This window comes from Microcaecilia unicolor, chromosome 5 (genome assembly GCF_901765095.1).
Source record: "Microcaecilia unicolor chromosome 5, aMicUni1.1, whole genome shotgun sequence".
In the NCBI taxonomy this organism is placed as follows: Eukaryota; Metazoa; Chordata; class Amphibia; order Gymnophiona; family Siphonopidae; genus Microcaecilia; species Microcaecilia unicolor.
Genome location: NC_044035.1, coordinates 57,915,462 through 57,928,473, shown reverse-complemented (window position 1 = coordinate 57,928,473; position 13,012 = coordinate 57,915,462). Strand labels below are relative to the sequence as shown.

Below are 13,012 nucleotides of genomic sequence, written 5' to 3'. Positions count from 1 at the left end.
TTCACCATGACTTGTTTTGCCTCACGAATGTAAAAAAAATCGCCTTCCTACAGACCTAGAAGTGGGATATTAAGCTACTTTTTTTTGGATCCCTTCATTTCTGTAGCTGGAAGATCAGAGCAGTGCCTTTATGTAGAAGCCAATTGAGATATTATGTTGTTCTGGGTTTCCAAGTTTAAAGGCCAGAGGACAGAGGAATCCCTATGAAATGTATCAAAAGAATGCTGAGAAAGGGGGGAGGGGGCATCGGGCAGGCGAGAAGGAGGCAGGCACAGTGTAAAACCTGGATTCAGTCCCATCAAGCAGCATCAGGGAGTGGCTTGCAGGACAGCATGTACAGCCTGGAAGCAGATTGATAGAGGAAGGCAAAGTGCAACTGCTGAACTTTGCATTAGACAGGACTGCAGGTGTTTACCGGTGATAGAATAAACCTTGAATGATCCTGGTTAATGAGGCTGCCAGATGTGGGATGGGAGGCTTCATACCTGGAGTCTGAAGGAGGCACACAGCTACATAGCAATTAACTCACTTTCTCATCCAGGATCAACTTTCCAACAGCCAAGTTCTCTGTTTGTTTGAAGATGCAGGCCTTGATTTTGCTCTGGCTTCCACGTGGCCCACATTCTGGAGTGGAATTTGAACTTTTATTCCCGTGCATTGTTCTTTGTGCAGACATATTTGAAATCGATGCTTCATATACCAAAATACAACCAGTGGGAGTATCAAAAATGGGGCTACCCAGAAGTCTCCCTCTAGACACTGGATAACCCCGCACTGTAGTTGTAAAGGAGCTAGGTAGGGTTGCTTTTCGTTAAAAATGTTTAATCTCGCTATTAATTGCATGATTAAAAATAAAGGAAGCAGGGAAAACTTAAAATAACAATATGATTAGTAGTATCACTGAGCATGAGATATATTGATCTCCACCCAGGAACTCTGTTGCACGTTTGCAGGGTTCGTGAATTGTCTGCATCACACGAAGCTGCTCCCACTCAGTGGCTGTTAGGGAGGCTGCAGTGTGTGTTTATACCGAGGTGGAGTTAAAGTGGCTATCGCCGCTTCTTTATTCCGCACCAGTCTCTCGATCACGTCTAGGGTAGGATTCCACCTTGTGGGTACATCCTGAACAGTGGTTTCCAAACCTGGTCTTGGAGGCACCCTAGCCGGTCAGGTTTTCAGGATATCCACAATGAATGTTCATGAGAGAGATTTGCACGCACTGTCTCCACTGCATGCAAATCTCTCTCATGAATATTCATTATGGATATCTTGAAAACCTGACTGGCTGGGGTGCCTACAGGACCAGGTTTGGGAACCACTGCATTAATGTTTTCGCTGTTGTTCCTCCAACTCCACTTGATTTGCAGGGCTATGTTTGAAGCAGCCGACAATTTTTCTACATTGTGGCAAGACCACATCTAAGTCACACTTGCCCGGTGCTTTGTTAACAAACAGAGTGTAGGCAAAGCATGGCTTGTGCTCGGTCGCATTGCATGTGTTGTCAGTACTGATCTCCATTCCCTTGCAACCCGCTTGAAGTGTTCTGCACAAACTGGAGTAAAGTGTCACTTTGCCACGTGGTAAACAGTTAGTGAATAAGACTGCGGAGTCCATGTATAGTCCAGCATGTGACACATGACTCCCAGGTAGCCGTTGTTGGCTAATGATGTCCAGTAACCTTCTGTAAGTGCAGCATGTGTTGCTCCATCCACAAGAACTTAAACCTTGCTCTTTTCCCACATTGAACAGATCTCTGATGCATGCATCAATCTTTGGCCTGCTCGAAATTACATCCTTTTGCAGCCCTCAGAACTTCCTGGAGGCCGTCATCAGAGACAGTGTTAATAAGGCGACTATCCTTTTGTATCCACCTGGTGATAGCATTTGTAAGGTTTTTATTTTTGACTAGTTCGTGTGACTCTTTTCTCCTTTTCAGTTTGTGTGTTTATTTGTTTATTTGTAGCATTTGTATCCGACATTTTCCCACCTATTTGCAGGCTCAATGTGGCTTACATTTTCCATAATGGTGATCACCAATTCCGGAAGAGAAATACATATTTAAGGTGAAGGAGACAGAGAGAATTAGGTATTCAGTTATAGAAAGTGCATTTTCATAATCAGAAATAAAAGGCGTTGGATTAACTTCAATCGTGATAGATTAACTTGGACAATCAGGAATGTTAAACTTCAATCTTGTTGATTAGTGTGGACGATCGGGAAGTACAGAATTATGTTTAGTGAAGGCTCGGTGTAAAATTTTGATTAACTGGTATTTAGGATGGATTATTGTAGTATGCTTTGTTGAATAGGTTAGTTTTCAATAATTTACGGAAATTATTTATGTCGTGTGTTGTTTTTATTGATTTAGGTAGTTCGTTCCATATTTGCGTACTTATATAGGAGAAACTGGATGCATATGTTAATTTATATTTCACTCCTTTGCAGTTGGGTAGAAGTAGAAGCCTTTGGTGGTTGTAGGAATGCAACGATAACAAAAACACATGTTTAGTGCAGAGATGATAAGATAGAGATAGTGTGCTGCGATGATACTTGAATTCGCCTTTACACTTTTTACAGATTACTGCCGATCTTTGAACATTAAGCAGCGGTTTCATTTTCACTTCCATTGGGCTAGACATAACAAACAAACATTTGACAAAAGTCAGTTATCACTGTTTTCACTGTGTTCCCCCCCCCCCCCCCCTTCCACCTGCTCCTTAGGAATCTGGAGTCAGCTAGACACCATTATTTCTGGCCACAGGTTAAAAATTTGGACCCCAATATTCAGCCGATGGTGATCAGCATTTTGCTGAGTGCCACTGACGTTATTCCCAGAAATTCAGTGCCAGGCCATGTCCAAGCTCCGGCATTGAATTTCCAGGTATACGGGACTGGCAAAAACATAGCCAGTCAAGTGGGATAACCAGCTGATGTGACTGACTTTTATATGGTCCTATTTATGTGGTTACTTTGGCCAGTTAAGTGCTGAATATCGGCACTTAACTTGCCATGCTAACTCCTTCCCCTGGAACGCCCCCAAATTACCAGTTTCGTGTTGGGTGGTGACCGGACATTTTTAGTGGCACTGTCCAGTTAAGTGTGGCTGAATATGTCCAGTTAGCCCTGGAAAGGAGTCTCTCCTGGCTGTTTAAATCGTTTTAAATATTGGGCCTTTGTATTCCAGGGAAAAAGCTGAAAACAGAGGTAACTGCAGTGTGGCATACAGAAAAAGCAGAAATACAGGAATAGGAAGCAGCATTACCCACCTAGGGGCTGATGCAGGAATTTTCCATGAGGTATACATACATGTTACTGGGCACACAATGGATGGTAATAAGTCCAGTAGTTGTTCTGCCACAATGCACTGAGGTAAACAGGTGTAACACAAGAAACTTTAAAAGAGGCAATAGCTCCAAGCAAAATGAAAAGTGCCAGCACACTTGTGCGCTGGAACTGGAATGTTCTGCACAGAAATATTAGCCTCACAAACATTTTATGAGCACAGTGAAGCCACCCTTACCGCAGAACCTTTGTTCGCATGTGTCCGGCAGGCTTTCCATTGTCAGCGCCCAAGTTCTGCGTACTTTGAAGTTACATCTCTTTAGCTTACGTCGTCACTGTGATTTATTTTCTTGTTAATGTTGCAGTAGAAGCCCACCTCTTTAACATTGCTTTTGACTCGTAACCACTTGCCTCCACCTACCCTCCTCTCCTCCTTCCTGTACACAATAATTGATTTGATTACTTTATTTTTTGTCTATTAGATTGTAAGCTCTTTGAGCAGGGACTGTCTTTCTTCTATGTTTGTGCAGCGCTGCGTACGCCTTGTAGCGCTATAGAAATGCTAAATAGTAGTAGTAGTAATCTCAAGGAGTATCAACATTCCATGTAGAACCCCAAAGAATAGCAAGCTTCTGGAATCCTAAAGAGTGACAAGATTCCATGCAGAATCTCAAAGAGTAGCAACATTCCATGTAGAACCCCAAAGAATAGCAAGATTCTGGAATCCTAAAGAGTGACAAGATTCCATGCAGAATCTCAAAGAGTAGCAACATTCCATGTAGAACCCCAAAGAATAGCAAGATTCTGGAATCCTAAAGAGTGACAAGATTCCATGCAAGATTCGTAACCACTTGTAACCACTCGCCTCCACCTACCCTCCTCCTTCCTGTACACAATAATTGATTTGATTTGCTTACTTTATTTTTTGTCTATTAGATTGTAAGCTCTTTGAGCAGGGACTGTCTTTCTTCTATGTTTGTGCAGCGCTGCGTACGCCTTGTAGCGCTATAGAAATGCGAAATAGTAGTAGTAGTAAGCCACAGTGTCAGCCATGGGTGCATGCTCTTATCATGTGGCTTTCTGCATTTCTCCTGTATTATATTTTGTTAATCCTATAATATGTCCCACCATCTATGAGGCTTGCAAATATGAGCAGAATTTAAACCCCATATTCTTTCATCTTCACAATAAAGTTTGATCCTGGCTAAAATGGCCCAGAACAGCCTATAAGAATAAAGGAGACCCCAGTGGAAGGAACAGTCAGTACCATCAGGTGGGAGGAGTTCCCACACAATGACCAGGAGAGTGCTGGGTCTCTCTAACTGCTGCTGGAGCAGGAGGGGATTCATTTCTCAACCTCAGAGGCTGACATTCAACCCTGCCCTGTTCTGGGATCCTGACTCCAGGCTTTAGCTCATGCTGTGATTGTCAGCCTAATTCCCAGCTATTGAAATGTAAAGTTGCTGGGGGCTGGAGAGAGTGGAAGGGCCTGTTCAGAAAGGGAGGCAATGGAAGAGAGATTAGTGCTGGGACTGCAGGAGTGGGAGTAGTCGGTGCATCTCCTGGAAGTGAAACCGGTAAGCAAGATTTCTGTACATGAAGTTCTTGTATCCCACAGTCACTGTAAGGGAGAAATTTCAGATCTGACCTAAACTATTGCTTTTTTTGTCTTATGTTCAGAAACTGCCTCCAAAGCTGCAGAAAGGGCTTGGTAGTCCTGTATCCCTGCTGTATTGTGCTAGTGGAGGAGGGGCAGCCCAGGGACTCTCAGTTTCAGATTTGACTGATGGAGACTTGCAGCCCATAGCAGAGGTGTATAAAAGAGTTCTCCCTAATGTGCTTCACACTTGTGCAGAGCAGGGCTGCCTAGCCTTGGCTTAAGCCCCCTTAGAGTTTCTTATCCTTAGAGAGAGATTACCAGGACAAGCTCTAAATGAGATCACCAGGAATCTGGATGATGTAGCTTAGTCTGATCCAGAACTGCATGAAAGTGTGACAGACCTCCAGAGGCGGAAGTAGCTTTCAAGGACAGGAGTCTCATCAAGAGGTCCTTTTTACCAAGCTGCGGGGAAAAAGGGCCCTGCGCTAGCGGAGGGGGTCGTTTTTCCCATGCACCAGGGCCCTTTTTACTGCAGCGGGTAAAAAAGCCCCCAGCACAGAGAACTCTTACGGCATGGCCATGTGGCAGAGAGCCCTTACCACCACCCATGGCTCCCGCACTAATCCAGCAGTAACCGGGTTATCGCCACACAAGCCATTTCCGGTGGTTTTCTTTTTTCCCCGGAAATGGCATGCACTTGGGACGGGACTACCACCGGTGGCCACGTTGGACTGGCGGTAGTCCCGGAAGAGCGAGCGGTAAGCCCGCATTGGGTTTTATCGCCGCTCTGTAAAAGGGCCTCTCAATGAAAGTATGGCTAACATGCAACCAGCTGGAAGCAGTACTTAGAATAATGGATATAATATTTATAATATTTTCAGTGCAGGTGCAGAGAGCGCCTTAGGCAAAACTTCAACTTTCCCCCCCCCCCCCCCATTAACTTTCAGGCCCCCAACCTGCAGCCCCCCCCCCCCTTCCAAGATTTTGATAAACTCAATAATTGTGATCATCACACAAAACTCCCATAAGAATGCAGGTTAAAGTATGTGTCGAGAGTTCTTTGAGTTTGTGTAACTTTCAGGACCTATTATTTTATTTTGTGTGCAGCTACTTTTTTGCTGCCCCCTGAGAAGCTGCTGCCCTAGGTGACTGCCTAGTTTTGCTTAATGGTTGAGCCAGCCTTGTTTATTTTATTTTAGTGTACTTGGTATACCGCCCACTGTTGTTAGGACATCAAGACAGTTTTGTTAAGAGACTACAGCTATCACATTTGACCAGGTAGAGACCAGTGAATTAGAGGGATGGAAGTTACAATCCCTTATAAAGAGACTGTAAGCAAAAAGAGAAGGTGAGCAATAGACATGCAGCAGAGAACCCAGAATTGGCCAGAGGAAAATACCAGGGTTCCTTTCTTAAATTTGCCAATGGGAACTCTTTACCCCAAGAATGAAAACTGCAACATGCTGGAGCTAGATAGCAGAAAGCAGTACCTCTGGTTAGTGAAGGTCTGATCCAGGAGAGCGAGGGTAGAAATAGATTTTTTTTTCCCCTGTGAAAATCTCAAAGGACGTTCTGGAGTGTAAGGGGCAAGCAGCAAACCAGGTGTAATCCCCTATCATATGAGGATTATTGAGAGAGTAAATTCCCTAGAAAGTCACTGGAGGGAGTGACTAGGATGTCCCTGGATAGGAGGAAGCGCAGCCCAAGGGGAGTAGTTTTGAAATAAAATGCAGAGAGATGGTGCCCTGGGACTAAAGAGTGACGGGGAGGAGATTGGAAGGCGATAAGGAGGAGTGTTTGCCCTTTGCCTACAGGTTTAAGCTGCCTGTACTGTCCCCTGCCATTGACCTGGAGGAGGGAAAGGGGAACCCTGGCTGGCAAGGATGGGCATGGACAGGAGTGCTTGTGCAGATGTAAGTCCTGGCAATGAAAAATCCCCTATAACTACACCTGAGAGGGTGTTCCCCCAACAGAATTACTGAAGTTTGAGATTAATTTAAACAAGATTTCACACAAATGACTGTGGTGAGAAATTATTGAAGCTGCAAACTGCCTGTTTTGGAAGTTACAATAAAGTTGAGTTTTTGTTGAACCTTTGGCGTGCCATGTGGTTCCTGGACAGAAGAGCTGAGTGGAACCCAGAACTGGTATTGCTGTTCTGGACCATTGACCCACCCCAGCTCAACTGTAAGTGGGGTGGGGGGGTAAGAGTGGCCTGAGAGTGAGCAGAGACACGTTTGTTTTGTGGCCCAGGGCCAGAGCTGGCACACTGGTGAGACCCGGGTTACACAGGTAAAGATGGAGTAGGTCCAAAAGACAAGTGGAAGAATTGTAAATAATGTTTGGTTTTTTTTATCACAGTTGGAAGCTAGTGTGCCTCTAAGAGTGGGCTTTGTTGGTCAGATTTGGATACCCCATACCATAGCCTTAATGCTGTATTCTGTATGAACTGAAGGCACCAGGTGCATGTGATAGTCAAACTGATACATAGGGAGTTGCAGTAACCTAATCTATCACTAAATACCACTTAAAATGCCTGCAGTTAGTCCAGAACACAGTAGCTCATTTATTGGTGGATGGCTTCAGAATCATATTTTACCTATTTTAAAAGAACTACATTGGCTTCCGATTGAACATAAAATAAAGTTTAAGATGCAGTGTTTGGTATTTGTTTCACTTAGATTGGTTGGTCCGTTCTATTTGACGGACCATTTAAAACTATATGTACCATCCAGACAGCTACGCTCTGTGCAACAGGAGTTATTAGAAATTCTGGAAGGGACCAGATCAAAATCAGTTGATGAAGGTACCTTAGACCTGAAACTCTAGAATGAGTTATTGAGGCTTTTAAGTAGAGTTTGAGATAACTATTTTGTAATATGATGTAAAATGAGGTAGATTGTTAAAGCATGGGATTTTTTTTCTTTTTTTAATTGTGTCTCGCTTTGAGGTGTATTTGGGTGAGGGGAGTAACCAGGTAATAGTAAAGTAAATTTATTACAAAGACCTGGATCAGAGAACAGAGTTAGGGGCAAGGAGAGATCTTATGGAGAGAATCCTTCTCATGGAGAAGAGATCAGCACTGGCACACTCCTTCAGTGAAATCTTTGTTCCTGCCATATTTGGTAGAGGCAGAGCAGATCATTTCTTAGAGAGAACCAGATTGCTTCTGATTTTTGTAGGTTATATTTCGGCTTATGGGATAGGAATAAGGAGGCAATAGCCTGCAAGCACTGGGAACAGTTCTGTGTGGGAATGTGGTAGTAAATTATATCCAGGCCAATATTCAGCCTGTGGCGGCCAACGATTTTAAAGGCATGATTGCCATGGGTAGAATATGACCTGGATATTGAATGCCACCTAATACAGGCATCTGGAAGTTATTCCTATGCTGGTTGATATTCAGACCAGGGAACTGGCCAGAGAGTTATGACAGCCTTGATACCATTTTAACTTTAACCGGACACTTAACCATCTGAAGATCACCACTGAGTAGGTAAATCCCGGCTCCACTCAGGCTCTGCCCTTACACCACCCTGACACTAACTGAATAATGCCGAATCAAGCTCCCCAGACTTTCAGTGGCACAGTCCGATTATGTGCCACTAAAAAGCCAGGGATCACATGCCCAGTACGATTTAGTCATTTTAAATATTAGCCTAATTTTGACGAGTGTATCTCTGTTACCTGCAGATGAAGCTTCAGGAAGAAGTCAATGTCAATGCTACATTTCTTGACCGCAGCTTTCCCATAACTTGGAGCAATATTTAAATTATACAGATACTTAAAACAACACATCAAAAATAAGAATTATTATTTAAACCTGACTAAAAAGATAAGTTTTCAGCATTTTGCAAAATGTCAGATAATTCCATTCCAAACGAATTATCGACTCTGCTGCCCGTCTCATCTTCTGCCAGGGTCGCTTTACTCATACTACCCCTCTCCTCAAGACCCTTCACTGGCTCCCTATCCGTTTTCGCATCCTGTTCAAACTTCTTCTACTAACCTATAAATGTATTCACTCTGCTGCTCCCCAGTATCTCTCCACACTCGTCCTTCCCTACACCCCTTCCCGTGCACTCCGCTCCATGGATAAATCCTTCTTATCTGTTCCCTTCTCCACTACTGCCAACTCCAGACTTCGCGCCTTCTGTCTCGCTGCACCCTACGCCTGGAATAAACTTCCTGAGCCCCTACGTCTTGCCCCATCCTTGGCCACCTTTAAATCTAGACTGAAAGCCCACCTCTTTAACATTGCTTTTGACTCGTAACCACTTGTAACCACTCGCCTCCACCTACCCTCCTCTCTTCCTTCCCGTTCACATTAATTGATTTGATTTGCTTACTTTATTTATTTTTTGTCTATTAGATTGTAAGCTCTTTGAGCAGGGACTGTCTTTCTTCTATGTTTGTGCAGCGCTGCGTATGCCTTGTAGCGCTATAGAAATGCTAAATAGTAGTAGTAGTAGTAGTAATTCCATTCAGGAATTATAATAACTAAAAAAAAACTGAGTTAATCATCTTCAAAAAACGTAAGTTTCTAAAAAATGAAGGACAGAGAATAAGCTGATCCCTTAAACGAGGTGAGTGACCAGATAGTGAAATGGAGATCATATTTATTAATAAATGTGATGTAGAACTGTAAATAATTTGAAACAACAAGCAAAACGCCTTAAACAATATCCTTTCGGCCACCGGGATCCAATGTAGTTGAGCCATAAATCCTGGTACACTGGTAAACTTGTGTAATCTAAAAATTAACCTCACAGTGGTCTTCTGGGTAAATTGAAGTTTTTAAAGATATTTACTGCTTAACTCTAAATAGAGTACATTGCAATAGTCCAGATGCAGCAATATCAACATCTGTACTAAGGGTGAAAATGCTTCTTGAGTAAAAAAAGATTGTATTAGCCGCAATAGCCTCATTCTAAAGAAGTCTATATGGTGACTGAATGTAAGGTCATATGAAGGAGAGGGAAGATGAGGAAGGAATGCTTCTAGAAAATCCCAAGCCAGGGAAGAAGGGAAGGCCAGTTTTTCTGGCAGTAGTGAAATATGGTTTGTTTAAATTTCATATACCGCCTTTCCTGAAGGCATTATAGGATGGTTGACAAATAAAATACAGAACACAATATAGAAGAAAGGAAAGCCATTGGTGATAGAAAAGCATCATACTTATGCCAAGACAAGAGAAAACAAACAAACAAGCATTCAAATTAAACTTAAGTCATAGAGCAACTACTCAGATCATAAAACAGTGAAGCACAAATAAGCTATTGACTAGTGAATCCGAAGGCCGCCAGCAGGGGCAAAAGGTTTTGTTATACAGGATGGATAACATATAGGCTGCGGGGGAAACTTCTTAAATGAGGCCCTGGAGAAAGGCACTGTCTGCTTTAATATTTTTGTACCTAATTGGTGAGAGGGCAAAAACGTAAGTGAATTTGTCTTTTATATATATATATGTATGTTATTTATTTATGTTCTGTTTTAGTTGGCATTGTTAAATATTTAACATTATATTATTGTGATTTTATTATGTTTATTTTTACAATATACTGATTTTTGTAAATTGCAATGAGTTTTTTTTTTTCAGTAGGTCGTGATTACTAAAACAAAATAAATAAATAAGGGGAGGCAGCTGTAAGAAAGCCCTTCTTGGCTGTTAGGTGAGAGTTCAGAAGTAACATGAATGACATCCCTTTGATTATGGATGTCAAGTATGAAGGGAGAGGTAGGGGGATGTAGTTTTATGAAATAATTCTGTTTATAATCTAGTGGTACATCTTGTCAGCCGCTCCTCTCGGCCGAGTAATTGTCTCTCTCCCTTATCCGTGCTGTCTGCTTCCGACTCCACACTCGTCCGTGCAGTTCGCTCTCACTGCCACACAGTTCCGCTAGCAAGGCGGTGCAACACAGTTCAGCTTGCCGGTCTTTTAAACAAAGTTCAGCTAGTCAGGCTTTAAACACAGTTCTGCTAGCCGGGCTTCAAACACAGTTCGACTAGCCAGGCTTTCCCCCACCGCCCTCTTCAGCAAGGCCTCAAAACAGTTCAACTTAGCTAGGCTTTAAACACAGCCCAGCTTAGCCAGGCTTTCTCTCCAAAGTTCAGCTAGCCCAGCTTTCAAACACCGCCCTCTTCAGCAAGGCCTCAAACAGTTCAGCTTAGCTAGGCTTTTTACACAGCACGGCTTAGCCAGGCTTTAAAGATCCACCACCCTCATTTGTCAACACTTTACCTCTTGACATCCACCCGCCGGATCTCTCCTATTATTCTTTTCTTGATACTTTTGGGCTCCTCTAGAAGTCACTCTTCTTCTCCAGCCACTTCCTCTCCCACCTCCATTTCCTCTTCCACACCTTCTCCTCCTACCTGCTCCAACTCCTCCCATTCCATCCCCTCATTCTCCACCCCCTCCCTCAGGTGTTCCACCCTCTCCTCAGCTGATTCCATCTCCCAATCAGCCCCCTCTCCTTTCCTCTCCTGCGGCTCAGGTACTCGTTTGTCCTCATCCCTCTTATTCTTCCAGGCAGTCTGAAATCTGTGTTCTCTACGCTCCTGCCTCCTCCCCTCCCGTAATGCATTCTGGGATCTGTAGTTTTTCCACTCTGGCTTTTCTCTCTCCCCCCCCTTCATTCTGGACTCTGTGGCTTCTCTGATTCTCACAATCTGCATCTCTTGCACACCTTGAAACCTTGAGCTTTTAATATGAGATATGTTGCCATCATGTGGATCATTTGATTACCTCTCCAGGGGAGGTATTTGTGATGTTTTACAAATGTTTACAAAGGCGCACTAGCATTTTTAGCGCGTGCTAACCATGTAGACACCCATAGGAATATTATGGGCATCCACACGGTTAGTGTGCCTTTGTAAACAGGGCCAAAAGAGTATTAACCTCTCCAGGAGTGAAAAATCTAGCTGTGTTATCATAGGGGTAAGGAATGTTAACCTGCGATACTTCCAAAGAGTGCTCAGTGTGGATATTTTGCAAACCCTGTAGGGCTTCTTGCTGAAATCCAGTATGCCAAATCTCCCATCGGCAGGAGCCCTGATAGTGTGCAGTGAAAGCCTATTATGGGATGGCGCCTGGATTCTGTGAAAGAATACTAGTGCCATCCGGTAGCAGGGCGCCTAGAATCTAGGTACCCACAGTGAGCACTAGCCATAGACCTGGCATAACTGTGAGCACTGAATACTATATCTGCAGTAAATCACATTTCTAGGAAAGTGAATTTTTTAAACATTAATTTGCCAACCTGACAGTACATTTTGTTTCCAAAAGGTTTTTATAAAATACAGAAAAAAAAACCCTTTAGAAACAAAATATATTTCCTCCGATATTCATTGCTATTTAACCAACCAGGAACGGCTTCTTACTGGTTATATAGCCTAATATTCAGCACGAGATAGCCGGTACCATCCTATGTGTACCTGTCTAAGTTCTCTGCATTTAATGATGATCAGATTGTATTTGGGTAGGGGGGGAGGATAGACAAATGTATTTCTCAGCTCATCTCTTTGAAATGTCAAAACAACTGTGAACTGTTCTGTTTCAGAAATGACCCTCCTTGCCTCACAGCCTTCCTCGCTAGAGCAGCCCTCTGTGTCGGCTACCACTGAAAACCCAGAGCAGAGGATGTTGGAAAAGAGGTCAAAGGTCATTGAAGAGCTGCATCAGACAGAGAGAGATTACATTCGAGATTTGGAGACCTGTGTGGAGCAGATCATGGCACCCCTTCAGCGTGCACAGGTGGGAGATCTGGGAGTTGGAGGGGGGGGTGGTCCCAAATTCCCAAAACCCTAGGGCCCCTTTTACCAAGCTGCGGCAAAAGGGGGCCAGCGCTGGTATCAGTGCATATTTTACATGGACGCCGAGGCCCCCTTTTACCTCAGCTGGTAAAAGGAAAGGTCTCGCTTTCCTGCAGGAAATGGCCGGGCAGCAAGTAAAGCACTTGCTGCGTGAGCATTTCGTGGGGGGGGTGGAGCCCATACCACCACCCATTAAGGTGGCAGTAAGGGCTCCCACACTAACCCAGCAGTAACCGGGCAGCACGCAGCACTACCCAAATACCGCCGGGTACAGTCCGGCGCTACAAGAATAAATACATTTTTGTAGTGCCGGA

At 43.7% G+C, this 13,012-nt stretch overlaps 2 protein-coding genes across 7 annotated transcripts in view; one reads left to right on the top strand and one right to left on the bottom strand.

Annotated features, from left to right (window-relative positions):
- Nucleotides 1–13,012, bottom strand: part of ALDH18A1 (aldehyde dehydrogenase 18 family member A1) — a 948,333-nt gene that overhangs the window by 683,416 nt on the left and 251,905 nt on the right. The gene's annotated exons all lie outside the window — the stretch shown is intronic.
- DNMBP (dynamin binding protein) overlaps nucleotides 1–13,012 on the top strand; it is a 226,898-nt gene that overhangs the window by 185,188 nt on the left and 28,698 nt on the right. For 5 of the 6 annotated variants that reach the window (XM_030202924.1, XM_030202923.1, XM_030202929.1 and 2 more), the window contains one exon: nucleotides 12,446–12,639. In XM_030202924.1, the coding sequence (XP_030058784.1) occupies nucleotides 12,446–12,639 (194 nt within the window). Of the gene's footprint in view, nucleotides 1–4,838; nucleotides 4,860–12,445; nucleotides 12,640–13,012 lie in introns of those variants that run through there. The other variant, XM_030202926.1, reaches the window with a different exon arrangement.